At 43.4% G+C, this 24,630-nt stretch overlaps 2 protein-coding genes across 19 annotated transcripts in view; both read right to left on the reverse strand.

Moving 5' to 3' along the window:
* The window catches only part of LOC131742747 (O-acyltransferase like protein-like), a 93,035-nt gene extending 79,440 nt beyond the window's left edge, over positions 1-13,595 (reverse strand). Inside the window, exons 1-2 of the mRNA XM_067014992.1 lie at positions 13,584-13,595; positions 1,563-1,677 (exon numbers count right to left, since the gene is read on the reverse strand). The gene's annotated coding sequence lies outside the window, so the exon portion shown is untranslated. The remainder of the gene's footprint in view (positions 1-1,562; positions 1,678-13,583) is intronic.
* The window catches only part of ZNF532 (zinc finger protein 532), a 103,105-nt gene continuing 88,650 nt past the window's right edge, over positions 10,176-24,630 (reverse strand). For 17 of the 18 annotated variants that reach the window (XM_067014981.1, XM_067014977.1, XM_067014967.1 and 14 more), the window contains 3 exons: positions 15,959-16,071; positions 13,612-13,759; positions 10,176-12,191 (listed from right to left, as the gene is read on the reverse strand). In XM_067014981.1, coding sequence (XP_066871082.1) covers positions 11,697-12,191; positions 13,612-13,759; positions 15,959-16,071 — 756 coding nt within the window. In that variant the 3' untranslated portion in view covers positions 10,176-11,696. Of the gene's footprint in view, positions 12,192-13,611; positions 13,760-15,958; positions 16,072-24,630 lie in introns of those variants that run through there. The other variant, XM_067014982.1, reaches the window with a different exon arrangement.

Genomic DNA, 24,630 nt, shown 5'->3' on the forward strand with positions numbered 1-24,630 from the left:
GCCTGCCAATGCAGGGGACGTGGGTTCGTGCCCCGGTTCGGGAGGATCCCACATGCCGCGGAGCGGCTGGGCCCGTGAGCCATGGCCGCTGAGCCTCCGCGTCCGGAGCCTGTGCTCCGCAACGGGAGAGGCCACAACGGTGAGAGGCCCAGGTACAAAAAAAAAAAAAAAAAAAAAAAATCTCAGGCAAAATGTCAAAGCAACGATGTCAAGAGTTTCTGGGGTGGGTTAGAAAGAAAATCAGTTACAACACTAGATAGTAGTATTCACCTGTTAAATTAAGTTACTGTCATCTATCCACTTATGTACATCATTCAATTCTTTCTCAGACCATTCAACACAGGGAAATTTTTTTAACTAAAAAAAAAACAAGAATTTCAACTTTCAGATGCCTACAGATGAAACATCATTGGTACATGACTAGAGTAACTTATAAGACAAATAAAGCATCAACAAGGCTGTGACTAATGATGACAATAGGTACCACCCCCGCATCACCAGAAATCATTGCACCCTTCTGGATTTTCTTGGCCAGCTTATTTGGCCTGGGTGTGTCAGAATGTTCCCTGTCAAACATCACCAAGTGTTGTAGCAAAACAAAATCAATTCCAAAATACAACTTGAAGGTGGTTATTGAATCCATTGGATTCATATCTCCCTACCGTTTCATTAACTCTCAGGACATATAATTCAGTGTAGAATGGCAATTGCTTCAAACCATGTGTCATTCTGAATTACTCAATATTAGATCAAAACTTTTGTTTTCTCTTTATAATGTATATTATGCTACTAAAGGTTTTCCAATACAAAATAAACTAGTCATGTGTACAAAACAGAAATGGAAATTGCTATGATAGTGTTTCTGGCTTTGGAAAGAGTGAGTTTTTACATTTTTCCTTGTGGTTTATAGTAGCATCCACAGTGAATCATTCTCCTAGAGAGGTTATCCCACTGAAAATGAATCTGATTTCCTGCCCCTTTGCATCAGGAAGATATCAATATATGTCCCTTTATTTATGAAAATAATTTTGGGAAACTAACAAAAATAATTACAGCAGCCTGATGTCCACCCATATCACATGCAAAGAGGCCCGGCTACCACTGAACTTATTCAAGCTTGAGCTAATGCATTAACCAGAATACTCCTCAGAATTTACTATCCAACATATAATGGGCAAGACCTACTTCCTGAATCATGAAGCAATTCTTTATCAATAAATGTCTAGAAAAAGAAATAAACCAAGCCATCCCCTATGACAGTGAAATGTTATCGACTTCAGAATAGTAAACAGCATCATACAGCTTACAAGTAATCCTCGTCTTATTAAGAGACTGGTCCTCACGAGATTCCTTCTGGCTGGAATACCACCCCCTCTATTGGCTTCTGCAATAAAAATTCCTCCTCCCTCCTTGATTCCTGGAGCAATTTATAAATTGAGGATCATCTTCTCTTTCCTATTTGGTTCTGGGTTTTTAATTCTCAGGAGATTCTCCTAGTCCCCAGCCCAAACCTGTCTGCCCTGTGTTCACCTACCCAACGGGTTAGAAAAAAACCTACTTACTTCTTTGAGCATATTCTCTGGGTTCCACTGAATTCAGATCAGAAAGGAATTCATCAGTGTCCTGCAGGCACTTGAGAGAAATGCTTCTTGCAGGAAAAACAAAAGGCAATTGAAACTGAAAAGAGAGAAGACAAAATAGTAAGTTCAGGACCATCTTTGGTCAGGATCTTAACCTGTCAGGATAAAACTCCCCTCTTAGACAAAGAGCCTCATATGTATGAAACACTAGTCTATAACGTGTTGTGGGGAAATGTGACATTCTCACCCCTTAACATGCAGAGACAAGCTGCCTCTCCTCCGCCACCTGCAAAGCGGCTGCAATGAACAAACCATGGAAACGGATTTGTATACAACTTGTTATTGTTGAGCAAAATCGTGCTGTGGATGTGAGGGCCGCTGACCACCTGGCTTCCTTTAGTTATGCAGATTAACATTTCCAGCTAACATGGATGAAGCTAGATTTTCTCTAATTAGATGTCTTGTGTATATCTCTGGGTTTAAAAAATAAATATACCGAGGAAGTTAAGTAGCAATATTTGGTTTTTATCTGAGAATGAGTGTGAATCCAACCTATATAACATTCAGAGAAATGATAAGCAAAGAAGGACTTCTACGTCATCACCTGGGCTTTGTATGCATCTGTTAATGTGTTTGCCGGACTTGAAAGCCACACGTGGGAGTGATGAACTCTCCCATGGAAAGAGACAGCATTGCGGTAGGACAAATAAACACACCCGTCCTCTTGTGGGAGCTTAGGACCCATGTCCTGGGAAGCAAATGATGCTGACAAAAGACAGTGGTAACTGCGTTCATCTACTTTAAAAAACCATAAAATGCGTGGATCTGGATTTCTCATGGTGTAAATATTTTCCTTCCAGAAAGTCTGTCCTTAAATAATAACCTCGCTAATTACATTTAAAATGTGAGGGCTTCCCTGGCGGCGCAGTGGTTGAGAATCCGCCTGCTCATGCAGGGGACGCGGGTTCGTTCCCGGTCCGGGAAGATCCCACATGCCGCGGAGCGGCTGGGCCCGTGAGCCATGGCCGCTGAGCCTCCGCGTCCGGAGCCTGTGCTCCGCAACCGGAAAGGCCACAGCAGTGAGAGGCCCGCGTACCGCAAAAATAAAATAAAATAAAATATGATGCAAATGTTTATTTACACTGATGGAAAACATACACTGTGACTCAGTTGTACTTCCTGGCTTCATAGCAGCCTCTAGCCTCCCAGACCCCTCCCTACCCTTCGTCTGAGTCCACTGGGGCTGCTATCACAAAGTACCACAAACAGGGTGGCTTATAAACACAGAAACTTAGGGCTCACAGTTCTGGAGACTGGGAAGTCAAGATCAAGTCGCTGTTCTGGTAAAGTTCCTCCTGCTGTCTTAGCCAGCACCTTCTGTGTCCTCATGAGACAGCAGGGAAGGGGGCAGGGCACAACCCAACCGTTAGCCGTGGAGTACAGGACATAAACTGGTTAGAACCAGTTAGGCCCAAGAAGGCGGAAGATTCGACTTCCAGAAGACCCTGCGCCTCATTATACGCTCATTGTAATATATTTGCATATGCTAAGTGACACAGTCGCCATGACAGTTCCGAGGCTGACCATAAAAGGTCAAAAAGTGGGCGGTAGCCCAGTTCCTGGAAATCCCTGCCCCTTCTCTGGAATAGTTGGAAAAACCCTCCCACTTGTTAGCCTGTGAAATTATCCAGCCCATAAATACTAACCACCCCACTTTTCCAGATGACCCGACACCCTGGGACCACTCGCCTTCTGAGACAGACCACGTTCTGCCTATGGAATGTGTATCTCCCTCAATAAACCTGCTTTCACTTTACTATGGCTCACTCTCTTGAATTCCTTCCAAGGGCTCTCGCTTGGCAGCCCATCCCAGGGACTCACTCAAGACCTGGGACGTGACCATCCCCTCGTGCCCCATTTTCCTGGAACACTCACAGGATGGAAGTGGCGAGGGAGCTCTGTGGGATCCCTTTTAGAAGAGCACCATCGGGCTTCCCTGGTGGCGCAGTGGTTGAGAGTCCGCCTGCCAATGCAGGGGACACGGGTTCGAGCCCCGGTCCGGGAAGATCCCACATGCCGCGGAGCGGCTGGGCCCGTGAGCCATGGCCGCTGAGCCTCCGCGTCCGGAGCCTGTGCTCCGCAACGGGAGAAGCCACAGCAGTGAGAGGCCCGCGTACCGCAAAAAAAAAAAAAAAAAAGAGCACCATCCCATTCATGAGGGGTCCACCCTTAATACCTAATCACTTCCCCAAGGCTCCACCTCCTATTATCATCTTTAGGGGTTAGGATTCCAACATCTGGATTTTAGGGGGACACAAATATTCAGACCAGAGCACACTTCCTTGTACACACTCCACTGTCTCTCACCTCTGTTCTTTTGTTCCTGCTGCGCCCTCTGTCCCAGTGCTCTTCGCCCAGCTCACCTCCTCTTGAGCATTACTAGCCTACTTATTCTTCTAAGCCCTCTCGTCCAGGAAGCCCTCCTGGACTTCCCCTTGGGTCAGAATAGGTGTCTGTTCTCTGTACTCCCCACTCGCCTGGCATATTCTCTTTATCTCCTCACATTGAAGGCATCTGTTTTCTGTTTCCCTCTCTCCTACATCCTGGACACTCCATATGGGCAGGCAGTGTGCCCTTTTTAACCTTTTGTGCTTTTCTGAGAGGCAGTTCATATAATAGCTAAGACCCAAAGCTGACACTTCCTGTGTGACCCAGGGAAATCTCACTGCCTCAGTTACTCCATCTGGAAAATTAGGAAAACAAGTAGTCTCTACCTCTTGGAATTGCTGTGTGATTTAATTAACATATTTAAATTACTGCCAGTATCTGGCTCACCATAAATACTCAAAACAATTAGCTGTTATTCTCTTTATATTCAAAATGCCTACTACACACATGGCAGATGATAATATATATACCAGACACCCAGATAATGTACATACAAGGGGGCCTTGCAGGGTCTGACCTATAGTAGACCCACAATAAACAGTGGAGACTGTGGCGATTTATTATTATTCTTTGTTATTGCTATTGACCTAAAGAAAAAGACTCAGGCACACAAGCTGAAATAGTTACAATGTTACTGGTGAATAGTTCCTTGAAAAAAACAGATCATTAGATCCACGTTACAAAGGGACCATTTGGAAACAATAAAGAGCTTTCTCTTCAAAACTACCCAAAGATGAACTGGGCTCTTTCCAGTGGTATAAAGGTCTCCAACCTTGGAGGTATCCAAATGGTGGTTGAGCACTGGATGAGAGTGTTAAAGGCAAGATTCAGCATCAAATGGTCTTAATAAAAATTACCTTTAAGGTCTTCTCTGACCTTGAAACCCTCTGAGTCTACCTTCAAAATTCTTTTCTGCCATGAATACATTGGCTGTTACTATGCACCAGGGAGACTGTTCTTAAATTCAGTGCAAAAAATGAAGGATAACATCCAATCTGGAACTACACAGAGAAAGCAACAACTTGGACTAAAAAAGGGACCCAATTTGGCACCAGAAAGCAGGGTTTAAGCTCTTCATTTTCCCCATCTGTAAATTCATAAAAGCACATAATCAGCGGACCTAGGTTGTTTCCTAGTATTATGTTAGAGTGATAGACAAACATTAGTCAGTGTTTAAGGTCTCAATTCCGTATGTATCTCCTGTGCTTAACTCTCTTTCAAAGTTAAAAAAAGGTGAAGAAGGGGGAGGGTTGAAAATACTGGAGGTTTAGGTACTTTGAATATTTAAGAATGATTAAACAGAAACATCTCTGAAACCTAGATTTATTTCCAAGTCAGTTGTTGATATTGTGTAGTTATTGAAAATATGAAATTGCTGTTAGAATTCAGTATTAAGTACTCCATCTTTTGTCAACTGGGGGCAAAATATAATGAGCAGAACACATATCCACATTTTAATCATTAGTAATAAAAACCACCTAAATGATTTTTTTAATTCCACCCAAATAAAAAGGAAAAAGAGAATCTTACGTTTCAAGATCCTTGTAATGTTTGTCCCAACTCTTAAGGAATAAAATGATGACTAATCAAGTTTCAAAGAGATTCAGCTGTTTTATGAAGACATTTTAAGCACTTGTTTTCCACAAGGCAATGAGCTGGGCATAAAAATAGGACATGAAAATAAATAACTTTCCTGAAAGCAAGCCTTCCTTTGCCTTCCTTTCCTGAAAGCAAGCCTCTATTGTTGCTTGGATGGTGTCTTATTAAGAGGGAAGGAAAAGCTTAAGCTTCAAAATGTCCCACCATGATGGCACCCCCGGGTCCACGATGGTCAGTGGTTCCCGGAAGGCAGTCTGGTTCCCAACTGGCAGAGATTCCAAGGAATGTCTACATTCTTTTCTTCCAGATCTTGGTTCTTCCTTTTCCCTGACCAACAAAAGCAATGCTCTGTGTTAACTCTCCATCTGCAGTCACCATGACCATCACCCCCGTGCCACCAGAATGAGCACATTTAAACTGTCCCTACTTTGTTGTATCACCTGCTCAAGAGTCAAAGCAGGAGCATGATTTTGATAAGTATTGGTCATCCCATGCCTAAGGTTAGGCTGCTGGGGGTCAGAGAGAATGACCTTCTGGTTTCGGAAGTAGGAGGCAAGATCCATCCCTCAGAGATTCATACAATGGTAGATTCCCAACCCCAGAAAGGGATGAGATACTGAACCGACAAAGTCAAGGTAAATGTCCATCACCCCTACTTAGAGATGTGTCTTCTACCTTTTCCACGACAGGGTCTTTCCCTTTGACACATACAAATGTGCTTTCTCCTGACTCATGTCAACCTCACACCATTCTCTCCAGTCAGTGGATTTCTGCCTTCCTTGTTCTTTTTCAAAAAATAGATGATGTTTCTTCTCCAGAAATAACCGATCCAATTAAACTTGACTCGACCTGAAGGTCAGACAATTTACTCTTAGGCTAAACCCACACTTTCTGGAACTGAGTTGGAGGTGTGATAGGGTGAACTCTAATTATAGAGTGCCTCTAGATAAAAATATCGTCTTGCAAAGGAGTGTGCTTAGAAACAGACTTGCCATGGCAGTGTAATTTACAGTTATAACTGTAAGAAAAGTTCAAGGATAGCAGCTTATAATAAAAAGCAAAGCAAATTAAATAATCAGTTCCTTTAAATACTGTGAAACAGTATAAATAGTGTTGCTGAGTCAAAACTAACCTCATAAATTTAATTTGGAAACTAGCTAGGGAAGACGGACAGTAGCCAAGCCTCAAATTCGGCCTTACACCCAAAACATGTGGACCGAGACCGGGCTGTTCAGAATCGGTGCTTTGGGAGCAATGGTGGCTACAAAATTACAACCGGCTAGTCCAGAAGCTTCTGGCAGCAGGAAAAGAGGCTCTTTGCAGAGAAATAAGTCCACACTGTCATATCCCAAAGGTTTATGATTAACTCTGTAGGGATGTGAGGTTCCTCACTGCAAAAAGAAAGTCAAAGAAGAAGGTTCAAGGATCCATTTAAGCAGACTGCATTGTGCAAAAGCAGAAGCCAAGTTTTTAAGGAAACGAACTCCAGGTTCTTTATTTAGAAGATGCATGCTTAAAAGTAAGAGCTACAATCTGGGATCCTTACAGCATCTGATTTGCAGAGAGAGAGAGAGAGAGAGAGAGAGAGAGAAACTAAATGGCATAAATAGCATCCTGCATTTGGCACTCCCCTCTTTATTTTCAGACAATTCTCTGGGACAGATGAATGGTTCCTTTAAGTCATATTTTATTTATGAAGTCCTTTAAACACATTTCTTTTTTCCCCTTCCAAGTAGGCATCCAAAAAAAAAAAAAAAAAGAATAACAGTTCTCACGGCCTGATAAAAATATTATGAAATAATATATTAATCTCAGCCAAAGTTTTCAACAGGAAATTTCTGTTGATCCTGGGACGGAACTCACTAGCCCACTGACCCTGAAGAGAGGCACCATCAGAGCTTTGGTGTGGAACGGTTGTTCTTTGGAATAGTTACTGGAGTAGGAGTCAGAAATTTGCAGAAAATGTGTTTGGGAGGAAGCAGTTGTCTATGCCAGGGATTCTAAGCCTGCATTGTCCTTTTCTTCATTTCATGTTTTACCACCTTGATGGCTTTCTTCTTTATGCATTACTGTTATTCAATTATTGATAATAAAATCACCCAACCACACACATTCAAACAAAAACTAACCTTGAATGAATATCTAAAGTTCATCTGCCCCATAAAAAGCTCTTAATTTTGACTTTCTATTTAAGTAATCTAAACGTTGAAAAAAAATCTGTTCAGGAAATCACCTAGGTTTGAACTTTCAGGCTTCTCTTCTTTCTCTGTATCCCACAGCACGAAGTTTTCCTTGATACTCCTTCTGAAATGCTACCTACAACTGCAGCCTCTTTCCGAGATGACTTCCCCCACCCTAAGCTGAGTCCTCATGTCCATGTGGACATCTGTTTGGGCACCATAGCTACTTCGATTTAAACTTTATTCCTGGGATGGTCATTTATGCTGTGCAAATATTTTCAGTCTTCTGCCTTCCGGGCACAGGGTAGGATCGCACTTCTTGACCTCCTTGTGATTAGGTGGGACCATGTTACTGGTTTTGGTCAATGAAATGTGAAAGTGACATCTGTCACTTCTGTGCCAGAACATTCAATTGCACTTTCCGTCTGCCCCAATAAGCAGCGACTTTTGTTGAAAGTGGGGTGAGGGGATAAAGAGATTTGGAGCAATGTCTCCAGTCTGAGCAAGAAATAAGACTTCCCTGGTGATCCGGTGGTTAAGACTCTGCACTTCCACTGCAGGGGGCACAGGTTCAACCCCTGGTCAGGGAACTAAGATACTACATGCAGTGGGGGTGCAGCCCCCCAAAAATAAATAAATAAGAATGAAAAATAAGTCTTGTTATAAGCCGTTAAGATTCAGGGTTACAACCATAGCATAACCTGACTTATGCTGATTGATACACTCCCACCATCCTTTTTTTTTTTTTTAAATAAATTTATTTATTTTGGCTGTGTTGGGTCTTCATTGCTGTGCGCAGGCTTTCTCTAGTTGCGGTCAGCGGGGGCTGCTCTTCATTGCGGAGCACGGGCTCTAGGCGCTCGGGCTTCAGCAGTTGTGGCTCGTGGGCTCTAGAGCGCAGGCTCAGCAGTTGTGGCGCACGGGCTTAGCTGCTCCACGGCATGTGGGATCTTCCCAGACCAGGGTTCGAACCCATATCCCCTGCATTGGCAGGTGGATTCTTAACCACTGCGCCACCAGGGAAGTCCCTCCCACCATCCATCTTAAGCACTGTCACCAATTAATCTGGTTGTCACTCCCCTGTCCAAATAACTCATCTCTATCAGAGTGCAACCCCCCGAGATTGTCATTCAAGGCTTTTTACACCTTGGATCCAGCCTACTCTGTCAGCCTCACCTCCCCTTCCCCACCAACAGGGGAAACAGGATTCCTAAAAATTCATGGAATGTGCCCCAGTTTCCTGCCTGCGGTCTATGTCCTGTTTCTCAAATGCTCACATTGACAACCACACCCAGCATCTTCAACTGAAAAATGGGTAGAATTCACAAGTCCCAATGTGGATTTTTTGCTCAGCATTCACCATGGTAACCGAAGTATTCGTGTCTTTTCACTAACAGCTAAGAATTTTCCACACCGGCTCTCCCCAGTTCCTTCTATTCCCCCTTCTGGAGCTCCTATTAAACTTCTTAGAGCTGCTTACTTTGTCCTTCTGGACTCCTAGGCTCTTTCACATATTTCATCTCCTTATCTCTTCGCTGCATTCTAGGGAATTTCTTCACAATCCATATTCCAGTTCATCAATTCTCTCTTCAGTTGAACCATCCAGGTTTCCTCCCAGGGCTACAGCTTCGGGTGCTGTTTTTCTACTCTGGATTTTAGTTTCTTCTTCATTTTGGACCTCCGGGCATATTTTAAAACTTTCCTGGATGCTCATTTAGGCATTTAATAGATGCCAATTTCACATTACCAAGCACATCTGGGTATTTACGAGTAGGTAAGATTCCCAAGTTATCTTATAGAAGTCATAGTGCCACAAACAAAAATTTCTAGTATTGTGTTTCGCACATACTTTTTATTTGTTGAATAAAGGAGTATCTGTGAATATGTACATAAACACACAGAGCGAGCACTAGATTTAGAGCAAGAATATCTGGGTTCTAATACGCAAAGCCACTTACCAGCTCTGAGGGCTTAGGCCAAGAACGTAATGAGTTCAGCTTCCTCGACTGTAAAACTAGGCTATTAGACCCGTGCAGCTCACCACACAGGTTTATTGCAAGGTTCAAATGCAGAAACATATGAAAAGTGCTATGAATACAACTTAAGAGCAATATAAGTATAAATGTAACAAGTAACAGCAATTGAATTTCAGGTCGAGGCATACTTAATCACACCCTCGGGTTATACCGATGTACTGATGGAGTCAATATGAAAGTGACAAAATAGCTGATTGCTAACGAGAATGAATATGCCGCTCTTCTGAGCAGGGAGAATTCTGCAAGATCCTGTAGCCCATCCCTGCAATGAAACACTCCTTAAACTTCATGAAGACGTCAGCGACCCACCATCAATAACTCTCTCACGGAAGCACAAGGGCCAAATGTCCCACGTTTATTTACATATGAAATGTGTTTAATACAGTTAGGATGGATATGGTTAGTGCATGACACCTGACAGCAGCAAGACCTTTTGAGGAACCGAACGTTGACTACAGTATATCATGCAAGTATATCTATATATACACAAAAGAATTTCTTCTCTTAAAAAAAAAAAAAAGTACAAAACATGTTTAGGGATAAATACAAGATATAAAATGCAAAAGAAAACACAAAACCAAAAGGTATAACTCTCCCAGAGAACTATAAACGTTTGGAAGGGACAGAAGAGTACCTCGGCTGCACTAAGAAAGCGCAACGACCGATGTTAAAGATACTTATTGAAATGGCTGAACTAAACCCAGGTGGCTCAGTGCTGATTCGAACGGCCAATTGCGACACGCCGGCTGCTGCATCGATAAGGTGGAAGTTGTGCATCCCAAGTCTAAGTACCAGGACGTTTGGCAGTAGCACCCTGAACAGGAAACGCCAACTCTTTAGCCGGCAAAGGGTTAAGTCAATTGTGATTTTTTTTTTTTTTTCCTGTCAAGAGCCAGAGAAATACTTGATATTTTTAGTTGTGTCTTTGCAATAGTTAATAAATTACATGACAAAAGCTTGACTATATAAATCTATTGGTCTAACTACATATTTGTAACTTTTACAGTAGTCCAGCCCTTTCGCTGCTTTATCTCCTTGTGCTCTTTAGAAGTCAGCCTTGCCAATCGGCCCAGAAAGCCACCCCGCACCCGCGTTTTGTTCCCCTTAGGATACCCTTCTTCCCCATTCCGAGACAGAATTACTCCACGTTCCTTACGGGATTTCTGGCCCAAGTTTGCATCCCCCCACCGAGAAAGAAGCGACCTGCAAGGCTGCTTTCGACACAGTTTGGCCTGGAGAAGACGCCACACGCCGGGCTGCGGTCCTGGCGGGGCAGGCACGTTGAGGATAGCGCTAAGACACTTAAAAGTCCCTAGTGTTTTTGAGACCTACAATCACCTACGATTTATGTAGTGAATTCTAAAAATTAAAAACACTAAAAAAGGCATTATCGTAGCCTGTGTAATTAGTTAACCCATTCAAATCTGTGACATACAAAATGGTTTATTTGAATTCAGGAACTGCCCCTGTGACTAAGAACTCTGTTTTAAAGAAACAGTACAAAAAGAAAAATTCTAACCCAAGTTAAAAAACAAAAACAAAAACAAAAAAACCAAGAACGAAACAAAAAAAAAACTTCAAAACGTTTTCCACTAAATACTGATATAAACATGTAACAAAGAGTATAAAAAGTTATTCATTTAAATATATACAAACTCTTTTCAACTCAAATACTGTTTTAATACTTAATCGAGGAGGATATGCAGGAGAAGGCGGGGACGGGAGTGGAAGGAGGATACATTGCAACAGCCTAGACAGTACTGTGGACTCTATGATAACTGCCAACTTTTCGTAAGAAAACTGTCTCTTTGCTGCCAATGTGGACCGGGACTCTCCGCGGGAAGGGTGCGCGGCTATTTCTCCGCCGAGTTCACTCTTTTGGATTTGATGAAGGCCATGCCGTGGGTCCGCATGTGGGCGTTTAAGGCAGCTTCCGTCTCGAACGTCTTTGCACACACTTTGCACGTTCTGTCCGACACGGGACCGTCGGCCGGCGCGTCCTCTGGGCCAGGCTTGTTCTCCTGCTGGCTCTCCTCGCCGGCCCCGTTCTGCTTGGCCGCCGGCTGCGGCTCCTTCAGTTTGTGGACGATGAAGAGGTGCCGGGACAGCGAGACGTGCGACGTGTAGCAGAGGCCGCACTCGCGGCACTGGTGGGACGAGCCGTCCGACTTGTGCTGCGGGATGTGCTCGTGGAACTGCAGCAGGTTCTCCGTGGTGAAGCCGCACACGGCGCACTTGTGCACCTTGAACACGTTGATCTTCAGCTTCTTCAGGGGCTGCGTGATGGCTCCTCGGGGAGGTCTGAACTCTAAAACGGGTTCTTCCAACTTCCGCTTGGGACTGGGAACCTTGGAGAGAAAAACAGGGCGGGTGACGCACTGAAAACCGGTCTCTGGGCGGGTGACGGGCGGGCGGTGCTCGCGGTCTCCGGGGCTGCGGGGAAACGTGTCCCGGTAGCGGGGGCAGGGGGGGGGGGCGGGCGGGTGGTGCGGTCTCCTTATGGGGCTGCGCCGTCTCCGGCCCACCCAAGGGTCGTGCCTTCCAGCCCCCCGACAGAGGTGGACTCAGCTCCGGGATGACCAGGCATCCTCCATCAGCCGGCTCGGCAGGACAGACAGGTCCCGGCCCTCATGGGACGCAGGTGCCAACGGAGTGACAAAGAGCCACGAAGGAGCCGGCGTGCAATGTGGCAGGGACAGCCCGAGCCAGGCGGCCACACGGGGGGCCGGGGCAGGGTGACCAGGTGAGTGCGCAGGTGAGGCCAAGGAGAGGCAGGGGGTGGGCGGACTGAAAAGCACCTCGTGGAGGAGAAGATGTCCGCACCTGTGCTTTTCCCCAGACTCAGGTGGAGACACCTGAGCCTCACCGGTCGGCCTCCTAAGCGCCCTTTTCCGCCCACTCACCTTCCTCCTACTCCTTCCCCTCTGGCCCCATCAAACCCCCTCCCTTCCAACTCTCTAAAAATCCAAGCCGAGGGGACGCCCCTTCCTCCCAGCTCCACCGCCGCCGTCCTGCTTTTCCGCCTTGACCTGAAGCTGCTCCTGCATGTACATTCTTTAATTCCACCCCCGCCTCCCCATCACTTGAGGGAAAGGGTTACAATTTAATGCGACATGAGTCCGACTTGTATTCTGATTTCAACGATTAACTCCTTGAAAGCACACACAGGCTTTTACCCGGGAACGTTCCAGACGTGGCACAGGGCCAAAGACAGCAAGTCTCCTAAGTGTCTGCTTTACTGCAACAGCACTTGCAACACACATGCCGTATATACGTGTACTCAGGTTAGTATACGTTCTGTTGTCTGCTTCAAGTTCACTACCTACTGGTAAGGCACACTATCTATGAATCTTATCTTAATCCTTTATCAGCACAAAGAGAAGCTAAAAGGAATCAATTTTGGTTAGGTACCTCTCACAACCAATACACTGCCAATGAAAGAGAGTCTAGATCCGTACAATCCCCTGGCTAAGAGACAACTTCTGTGAGTCAACATAAAATTTTAAAAATTTTAAGTGTAAGTAGATCAATCCCTAAAGTGGTGTCTGAAAGGATACAGAAGAAACTTAATAAAGGTTACCTTTTAGGAGCAAGATGAAAGCTCAGAACGAGTGCAGAGACAGCGTCCCTATTATTTTAAAGCTTTATGCATAGTCTGAATTTTTAAAACTGTGTAACCGTAGAATAATTTAAACGCAAAAAAAAAAAAAAAAGGAAAAAGCAAGTCAACACAACTTCACTGTAAAGAGAACACGTGCAGTGTTTGACCTTGGTATCTTCTTTTATTTCTGTTTCCTCCTCATTGGTGGCTTCTGTCATTTCTTTCAAGTCAGGATCCTTAATTCCGTGCATGAGTTGGATATGTTTCTCCAGCATTAACCGTTTCGTGAAGGTACGCCTGGAGTCTGGGCAGTGCCTGTGAGGAGAAGGGCAAGGAAATAACCTACTTGCTTTAAAGGAACTCGATGAGGCGCACATTCACTGCTGAAAGCCCTCAGCCAGCCGACAGCCCGCTCAGAGGCGACGGGGTCGTCTGCATGAGTACCACCGGTCCAAAGCGAACGAGTAATTTTGCTACGAATCATAGTTTCCAATTGGTGGGAAAAAAAAAACTCTTGCAGCTTTTGTTAAAAGTTTTCTATCAGTGTTTGTGTCCTTACAGGACCAGCCTAATTTGGGTCAGACGGAGTATTTATTTTCTGAGTTTGGTTAAAGTATTACTGAATTCGTTATTCCAGATGGCTGTAATTTTAACACGGAGAACGTTAAATTTCAAAAGTTTTCTTTCCAGTGACTCAGACTGTTCCCTCAGAATTTACGTCATGAGACACTTTAACAGGAAGAAAGCCCCTGCGCAACTCCTTCACGCTGGTGTGAACGATCCCTGTCCACTCTGCCGTAACACAGACAAGACAGACTGTCTCCCCATCAAATTCCTCATCAAAGCACAAGTGCAAAATGCATGGTTAGAACCGCAGCGCTCAAATGCATGTGTTCAGTCAGTCGATTAAAATGTAGAAAACTGTGAACAGATATCCCAAACAGGTCAATTATTTAAACTGTCATTTCAGCTTGTGCAAAATTATGTTAATTATGATTACAGTTTTTCTTTAGAAGATATGAATTTATCATTTTCTTAGTCAAAAAGGCCAAAAACATGCAAACGAAAGTGAACGACCATGGTGATTACAGATACTCTAAGCCAGACATCAAGAATACCACTGCAGCGAAGGGGGAGGCCAAGTTCCTCATGGCTTAGGAAGAACCAAATTTGGCTTCTAGGAGGCTTCTAAGAATTTTACAACGACTGGCTCCAGATTCTGATGATATCAGGTGAGAGGCGCTCTGTGCGGCAGCAGGGCAGCCGGCACCAACACCAAAGAACAAAGGAAATTAGCTGGGCGATCCTGGCATGTGACTGCCTCACAGGCACTTCACGAGGCAACGGACACGCCTGTTAGAGGAAGGACTGCGCCATCCACGCCGGCCTTCCCTTCCATTTTCTCGGCCCAAGGTTTCCTCCTAAATTCACCGATTCTTTCAATGCAGTCTCAACATACAGACTGTATTTACACAATGTCCTCATCTCACCAAAATCACTCCCAGCTTCAATTTCACGGAAGGAGGGTCCCTGTTTTCCTGCCCAAGAAACTTCCCTAACTAACCAAGACACAGCAAAGCCCCGGCGATCCGGCAGTCGACTTGCTCACGTTCCCTCAGCCACACGGTACACGGAGCCCTGCTTTCATCACGGCCACACGCTGGCTACATGGCTTCTGCGTCGTTTAGTCCTCTTTTATGAGAAGTGCCTTAAAGTAGGTAACCCTGTTGTATCACCTCCCTTCAGGCATGTTCTGAGAGGGCGAGAAAGCTTTCTCACTAACGATAATGTAACAATCTCTGACCTTCATATACAAAGAGGAATCTCACGGACTGTCCACTCAGCGGGCTGGCCCACTCAGTGCCTTGAATTTGGTCTCTAACCAACACTGTGTGCTGAGATGAGCCATGATGCACTGCAGCCGAGGGGCAGATGTCCAGTCCAGGATGACTCCACGACTGGCCCCACCAGGGCCCGCTCTGCACCCTGAGTAGACGGACCAGCCCAAACGGCCTCTGACGCTGCCGGCTCACTGTGTGTAAGAGACCGAAGAGCCTCTCATTCAACCGCGCAGCCGCCTGCCCGTGAGCCACTTCTCCAAAATTCTCAGTAATAAAATGCCTGTCTCTGCACAATGGGTAAGAACATAGGTGGGAATTCCCTGGCAGTACATGGTTAGGACTCTGTGCTTTCACTGCTGAGGAACCGGGTTCAATCCCTGGTCGGGGAACTGAGATCCCACAAACTGTGTGGCCAAAATAAAGGAACAAAGGTAACAGATAAGAACATACAAAGGGTGGGCAAAGGACTACTCCTTTTTATTTTAATATTGTTAAGTGTTACAAACCAAGCAAGAATGGTCTGTCAAAACAAAATACAATTCCGAAGGGAAATCCATACACCATGGAGCAGAGAACGGGAAAATGGAAACTTAATGGTGAAATGGGAAAAACCTGCGAGAAGTTCCAGGCTAATCCTTTCACTGTGCTTCCCACATTAGAAATCACGACTTACGAGCAGGTATAAACTTTCCTGATGCCTTTGTGCTTGATGCGGTTGTGACGGCACAGGCTGTGGGATGAGCTGAAAGACTTGTCACACTGGCGGCAGGGGTGCTTCTTCATTTGCTTTATTAGGAGAAAAGAGAAAGAAAGTCACTCGAGAGAACAGAAACGGAAACACTTTACAAATTAAAAACTCTTTTGTAAGAGTCTAAGTATCACTGCTGTTTAGCAATACAGTAACAAGACTAGACGATTTTAAAGATGTAACAGAGGACTTCCCTGGTGGTGCAGTGGTTAGCCTGCCAATGCAGGGGACACGTGTTTGAGTCCTGGTCTGGGAGGATCCCACATGCCACGGAGCAACTAAGCCCGTGCACCACAACTACTGAGCCTGCCTGTGCTCTAGAGCTCGTGAGCCACAACTGCTGAGCCTGCGTGCCACAACTACTGAAGCCCACGCGCCTAGAGCCAGTGCTCCGCAACAAGCCACTGCAACGAGAAGCCCGCGCACCGCAGTGAAGAGTAGCCCCTGCTCGACGCAACTAGAGAATAGCCCGCACGCAGCAATGAAGACCCAATGCAGCCAAAAATCAATCAATCAATCAATCAATTTTTTAAAAAGTAACAGAAAGGGTGAGCAGGGCTGGAGTAATCACAGAGGGGCTCATTTCTAGAGAACACACTTTATCATAAGACTAAAAATCTATTTTTTTTCCTTAAAAACACTTATGATTTTGATTCAACACAAACACCCAGATAGCTGAAAAGAAAACATTACATAAATTTTCTTTGCGTAAGAGACGTTATTTTTAAAAAGCAGATAACCTAGAAAAACAATTCTTCAGCAGATACCAAATAAAGCCATTAGTTAATCTGTTATATCCAGAAAGAACAGGTTTCCTTCTCCAATATGCCATTTAAAATTACATCTCTGGCTAATTTTAAACATTTTAGCTTCTCCCACTAATAACTAATTATTCCTTAAATAAGGAAAGAGTTTTCCAAGAATGCTTTTTGTGGTTTTTTTTTGGTTTTGTTTGTTTGTTTGTTTTTGCGGTACGCGGGCCTCTCACTGTTGTGGCCTCTCCCGTTGCAGAGCCATGGCTCACGGGCCCAGCCGCTCCGCGGCACGTGGGATCTTCCCGGACCGGGGCACGAACCCGTGTCCCCCGCATCAGCAGGCGGACCCTCAACCACTGCGCCACCAGGGAAGTCCGCTTTTTGTTTTAAATGATACCATTTGGTTATCTCAAGAACACAGGTTTGAAACCACTTTGGGGATATTGCCTGTTGGTATATGTAGAGTGAGTGAGTGTGTGTGTGTGTGTGTGTGTGTGTGTGTGTGTGTGTGTGTGTGTGTGTGTGTGTGTGTGTGTGTGTGTGTGTGTGCGCGCGCGTGTGCGTGTGCTGGGGAGGGATCGTGAGAAAGCAAGAGAGCACGATCAAAAGATATATAAAAATCAAAGTGAAAGTTTCCCACTTTGGCTAAGATATAATGTTAATTCAACAGATTCCCATGTGGAAACTCTGAAGTCAGATTAGTGGCTTAACATTTAAAACAAATTATTGGGGCATGATATGTACTGCAGTCTGGAAGTAATGTCATATCACAAGGAAATGAAAACAAGAAAGAACTGTTCACCTCATGAATGAAACAAATTTGGCTCAGCCCTCGTAAAAAATAGGGATGGAGAAGGAATAAGTTCTCACGTGAAACTGTGTTACCATCTTTGGCAATAAGAAGAGATAAGCAAGCAACTGTGACCTAAGTGATAGAGAAATGACGTTTTTTAAAAAATTATTTTTACATTAATCACCTGACAAACGCATCCTTATTCAACCTGGTAAGCAAATCTATTCAGGTGGCTGAGAGGAGTCCCAGAGATGGGCTGGCACCTTTTCTCCACCACTCACGAACCATGTGATGGGGGAAAGTGTCCCAACCTCCATAAACACCCACTCCCCAAGCTGTGAAGTGGGGATCCCAGCAGTGCTGTCCTCCGAGAGGGTGCTGGGGGGAAGAGGGCCGCTGAAGGGCTAGCACAGTGCTTGGGACACAGAGAAATCCTCAATATGTGTTACTTCATTAGTAATAATAAAGTTACATATCCAAGTTTCATTTTTTAAAAAGTAGAAAATACGATCTTTTAAATAAAGCAAGTCAGTCCGGCGGACATTGAAAAGGTCTTGAACCCAGAGAAAGGCAAAGGAGGAAGTTCCTTCTCCAAGTTAAAGATGAAAGTCGTACCACTGCTTGCACTGTTTTCCTAAGCATACCCTCGGGATATATGCACATACATCATATATCCCAGTCTGTTAAGAATCATCTCTGGGGAAAAAAAGAGAGACAGAGAGAACAAAGCAAGTGACCAACTAGTGCCTGAGATATTCTGTCCCTTCTCCTTCATAAAAATTTTCAATCACATTAAATAGGCCATCCCTAGTCTCTTTTATTAGCATATGTAGCTAGCGAATGAATAAGATGTTTCTTTTACAATAAAACTTTTAAGTCAAGAACAGTCAGTTATGAATAGTTCTACTATGTTTCAATAAAGGTTTTTAACATGTACAAATACCTAACTCCTGCTGAATTTTGTACATATAAGATGGACAATGTTAAGATCACCTGGGCGCGCTGAAACACAAGACATCTTTCTAAAAGCAAGACAGTTGTAGCAAATAATCATAAAGGAGCGAGACAATGGAAGTATATCTTTCTAAGCACAGAACAGGGCAGAGGCCTCAGAGACATGCAGACTAGATTTTCTATCATGGTGAAGATTCTAATATTCTACTTCTTGTTACTGTGTAGTTATATTAATATCAAATCAAAATTGTAATAGAGAAATATCAATAAAGAAATCCTCAGAAGATAATAAATGAAGAGCAGCTTAGCTAAATCAATAATTATTTTCAAAAGGAGTTGACGATGTATGAGATACTCTTTTTCAACATCTTTATGAAGAAAAAAGCAGAAATGAACTGTGCAATCTCAAAACAATGGGGCAAGGTTTCAAAATCACTGGTGACAAGAAAACTACAAGGTAAACTCCAGTTTCCAGATCAAACCTGCCATGTTCACAATATCTAACAAGACAAATGACTTTCTTCTTTGTTAAATTTTAAATACTAACTTGTTTAAAGGTGCTTTGCCTAATTTATCTTCATAACTTGTATCTTCAATATTATAATAGTTCATACTGCTACTTTATGACACAGGAAGCAATTTTTAATCAAACAAACATGGGAAAAAAACAGTATTAAGAAAGTGTAGGATTTCCCTGGTGGTGCAGTGGTTACGAATCCGCCTGCCGATGCAGGGGACACGGGTTCGAGCCCAGGTCCGGGAAGATTCCACATGCCGCGGAGCAACTACTGAGCCTGCGCTCTAGAGCTCGCGAGCCACAACTACTGAGCCCACGTGCCACAGCTACTGAAGCCTGCACACCTAGAGCCCGTGCCCACGCACCGCAGTGAAGACCCAACACAGCCAAAAACAAATAATTAACTTTAAAAAAAAAAAAAAGGAAGAAAGAAAGTGTAAAAGTCTATCATCATTCTGTTTTCAAGACTTTTACCGTCCTTTACTTCTGCTGGCTCCAAGGCTGCATAAACTGATATTAACAGAACCAGGGCCTTAAGTGCACTTTTTATAGTTAACTAAAATCAGAGAAGAAATTTATGAATTATAAATTATTTTGTTTTTAAACAGAGCTCTTTAAAGAAATAGTGAACTAATAAACTGGAAGGGTCTGAAAATTTTGCTAACCCTTTAGAGTAAAATATCAAATAAAACACTTGGGTACACCTCCTAAACTTTCTCCCTAATCTCCAATTTTTGACTCTTTTACCTTTGTGTCCTTTAGGAAAGAAAGCATTATTATTAACTGCTCTTACCAAACAAACTCCTTTGTTCTAAATGCCCCAGCCCTGGGCTCAGGTCTGAGCTCTGGGATTTAAAATGCCTCTGAAAGCCATTCTTTTCGGATGGCACTTGGTGGATGTGGGCGCTCTCACGATCAGACATTTCCATGCTGAAAACCAGTCCCTTCCTGTCTCTTGGCTTGAAGGCCTCTGTTTCAGGTGACTCTGAAGAAGTTAAGAGGGAGAAAAGCCATAACTTCACACTCCCATCTGGCTAGACACCCACTCATCTCCATCTCTTCTGCGATCCCCTCCTCCACGAGATATCTGCCTCACACCAACGTGCACAGGGCCTCCTTGACGACCAGCACACGTCCAGGAAAAGCAACAAGTTTAAACGGGAGCGAAGTTATTCCCAAAGCACGCTGACACACATCCTTCAGCTCTATCAGAGCAGTTTTCATGAAAAAGGAAAACCAAACCAACTGCATAATTTACGCCTACCACAGCAGCAATCCCTCAGAATTTAACTCCTAAAACCCTGGACCCTTCCACTTGGGACTCTATTCTACAAATAAACCCACACATGGTACAGTCAGTTCTGATGTAACACAACATACACAGAACACATGCTCTAAATCACTGAACTATGCAGAATCAGGCAACAAAACCCACAAGACTTCCAGCAACAACGAAGTTCAGGGCATAACATTCAAAAACTCTCAATGACTCATTTAATAAAAACTAAACTAGCATGGATTTACACATGTTAAACGGTTAAGAAACACATTACTGGGTGCTGCAAAAAATGTGGCACTTTACCTTGAAAAAGACCTTCAGTTTGCTTGTGGAAGTGAGCGCCAGGGAGCTTGCTTGAGTTTTTGTGAAGTGGTGTAAGGAGGGTTATCTGAAACTGGAGGGAAGTTGTAACACCACGTGTGGACCTGTGTGACTCAGCCCACGGTGAAGGCAGAAGGTGTGTGCACAAGTAAGTGTGTCGGATGCACTCCTACACCACTCTGTTGCACAGTTTTCTATGCTCGCCTAGTGTTTCTCAGGGATGGAATCACACGAGCAAACTCAGAATTCACATTACGTTTTAACTGTTCCCTGATGTATCAACTACATCGGAACAAATCTGTGTTTTCAACACAGGCATTACAGCAGAACTGACTGTACATACAAGGTTATTTACTGCAGCACTGTGTGTAAGGGGAAAAGATGGGAAAAAATGTGGGTCCATCCAAGGAGGAATGGTTAAATAAATGATATGCACTTAAAACAATATTCTTGTCATGCAGTGGTAGAAAAGAATGAAAGATCTCAAAGCACTGATATGAAAAGAACTGTAACATAAATTACATGGAGACGGAACTGGTGCAGAAAATTATATTAATAAGCTGTGTTCTGTGTTAAAAAGAGGTAAATATGAGAACACAGATGCATATAGGATGATACTGGCATAGAGAAACTTCAAGGGTGGCAAGGGTAGAAATGAGGCTTTTAACTGCATTCCTTCATGTTATTTGGATGTTTGAACCATGTGAATATAGCTCATATAAAAAAAAATTTTTTTTCTGTTGCCTCAAAAAGATCTTAGGTCAGGTTCACTGAGGTATTAATTTACGAAATGTAAAATTCACTTTTTAATGAGTTTTGGGAAATGGATACAGTTAAGTAACTGCCACTACAATCAAGATACAGAACAGTTCCATCACCCCCCAAGTTCCCACAGGCCGCTTTAGAGTCAACCCCTCCTTCCTATACCCAACTCTTGAAAACCACTGATCTGTTTTCCATCCTACAGTTTTGCTTTTTCCATTTGTCATGTACATGGGACCATGTAGTATAATGTGTGCGGTTTTGTGAGCCTGGCATCTCTCACGCGGCATCACACATCGGCAACTCTATAGTGTGTATCAGTAGTCCGTGCTTCTCACTGCAGAGGAGTACTCTGTTATATGGACAGACAGACCCCTGTTTGTTTATCCATTTACCAGGTGAAGGACTTCTAGGTTGTTTCCAGTTTTTGAAAATTACTAAAGTATACAGTATAAACTATAAACATTCATGGACAGGGTCTGGTGTCAACATATGATCTTACATCTCTTGGGTAAATACCTAGGAATGGGATTACTGGGTCCTATGGTAAATTACATAAGGAACTGTCAAAGTGTTTTCCAGATGGCCGTACTCTGTTTTTCCACCAGCAATGGATAAGAGCTCCAATGGCTCTGCAGCCGTCCCAGCATTTGGTGGGCCGTGGTGGGCCTTCCCGATCTCTCCAGCCACCTGCCTCTCCTTCTCTTGCCCACACCCCAACACAGCTACAAGTGAACCTCTGGAAACACACATCTCAGTGTGTCCCTTCTTTCCCTAAAGCCCACCTGGCGTTCTCTGTAGCTTCGGGGAATGAGGCCGTTGGACTTGCCTACCTCACCCATCCCAGCCTCCCATCACCCCCTTCCTAGAACATCACACTCCGGTACTACGTGCTGGCAGTCACTTGGCAAAAGCCATGACGGTTTGTACCACACACCCATTCTCTTCCTGCTCCTCTGCACACAGGGCAAATTCCTCTTGTGCATCCTCCAAATACCTCTTTGGAGAGTATGAGGTAGCATTTCTTCTGTGCAGCCTTCCCTGGCATCTCCCCACCCCTGCTCATTCCCCATGAAACCGTGCTGCTCAAATCTGCTTCCCTGTACCTTAGATGTAAGTCTAATTCTTCTCTGCCACGTATCAAACCCGATTTTAATTGTTAACTTCACTCTATCCTCCTGGGATTTCTTTTAAGGCTGGACTGTATTTTATTGCTCACTTTATGCACAGAGCCTCAACAGGGACTGAGCTAAAATCTGAGTTGAATGCACCTTTCGCTTAGCATTTAATTACATTAACACCTTGGGATGCTCTAAGACTCCTGTTTCATACCCAACTCAAACTAGTTTTAGCTTTAAAAGTACTTATCCTTTCTTTTTCTACCCAACTACAAGCAGCTACAAGGGCAAGAATTACACTTCACACTTTGTCTGAGCTCCCTCATAGCAAATACTATGCAATTTGATAAATATTTATAAAATAAAAGAAAGATACATACAGAAGGACACACATGGTGTAAAGCTAAACATTCCCTAAGTATGAATGAACGGCCTGTTCTAAACAGTTTCAGAACTGTACATTATTCCTGTAATATGCAAGTACCCAGAGGCACCAAAAACTTTAAAAACTAAACAGTACAGACTGATAACCTGAACAGGTGAAAAATCTATCTATCTATCTATCTATCTATATATATATATACACATATAATCTAATATATGCCTCCTGTAAAATAAATTAGCTTTTCTACAGAATAAAAATGTACTCAGATTACATATAAATTATAACTCAATAAGTTGATTACTAAAAAAGAAATTCACTAAAGAAACATGTATCATTAGCATATGTATTAAATAAATAAAAGGTATAATTTGCATTGTGAGAATTCTTGAAACTTTTCACCAGGATAAATAAAAATTAATGCTTCGTTAAGTATTTAATTCATCTATTGCTATTAGATCCGGATATAGTCACTACGTGCCCACAAAACTGTAAAGCTTTCACTCTACATGACTATTACCTACAGTCATGGATGGCGAATCAGAAAAAATAAACCTGCTCACCCGAGCCACCTATGCTCTCTTAGAAAATGGTCTTGTACGCACACAAGTAGAGTGGCCTTCCTCCGAAATCTGGAATACTGTGGGTCATAAATTCTAGTCTTTTCTGAGAGAATTTAATATCTAGGACACTAGTGAGATTTTCCAGTCTCACTGCATCTAAGAACAGACAAATAAAAAGGTATTCAGATGAACACAGCACAAGAAGCTCAAACTTCATACACGTGAAAGCATCAAGAAAAATAATTTTTGAGTACTAAACCATCCAAGCTTCTACAAATTGGAACTGAGTGGTTTGGGGGAAATACATACAGAGTATAAATTTAGACCAGAGGTTGGCAGACTTTTTGTGTAAAGGGCCAGACTGTAAATATTTCAGGCTTTGCAGGCCATAAAGTCTCTGCTGCAACTAACTCAACTCTGCCTTGTAGTTCAAAAGCAGCCACAGACAATGATGAATGAGTGGGCGTGGCTGTGTTTCAATAAATTATTTACAAAAACAGGTGGCTGGCCTGTGAACCAGTTTGCTAACCCAGATTTAGACCCCTGTCTCATATTCTATAGAAAACAGAGCCAAGTCTCAATCATTCAGAACCAAATCTATTTAACAAAGTAAGTAATCAATCTGGGTAAAAAAAGAAAAAGTCATAACTACAAAGTGAGGAGAATGGTTTCCTTTCATAGGAAGTGCTCAGAACATGTCCCGCGTACCACCAGGATCTAGATTACTGAATGAGCACTGAGTGGGAATCTGTGACCTCTGAGTCACCTTCCAGAGCCATCTATTTTATGATTCTTACCAAGTCAACCACAGCCAAGATGGCCTTGTATTGATGCCCCCACTTCAGGATGTAAAATTACTTTCCGGTTGTTTTGGGCTTCAAGGTAGTATCATCTATCAGCTTACTGAATCGGGTGAATTTTTTTTAATTTTAATTTTTTATTGGCATAGAGTTGCTTTACAATGCTGTGTTAGTTTCTGTTGTACAAAGAAGTAAATCAGCTGTACGTATACATATATCCCCTCCCTCATGGACCTCCCCCCCCATCCCACCCATGTAGGTCCCACATACAGTCAGGTGCTAAGTTCTTAAAATTTAAAAATCTGGTCTGCCAGTTGGACTTAGGAACGTATTTTCCTAAAGAGATTACAAAT

Source organism: Kogia breviceps, chromosome 15, assembly GCF_026419965.1.
Source record: "Kogia breviceps isolate mKogBre1 chromosome 15, mKogBre1 haplotype 1, whole genome shotgun sequence".
NCBI classification, from domain to species: Eukaryota; Metazoa; Chordata; class Mammalia; order Artiodactyla; family Physeteridae; genus Kogia; species Kogia breviceps.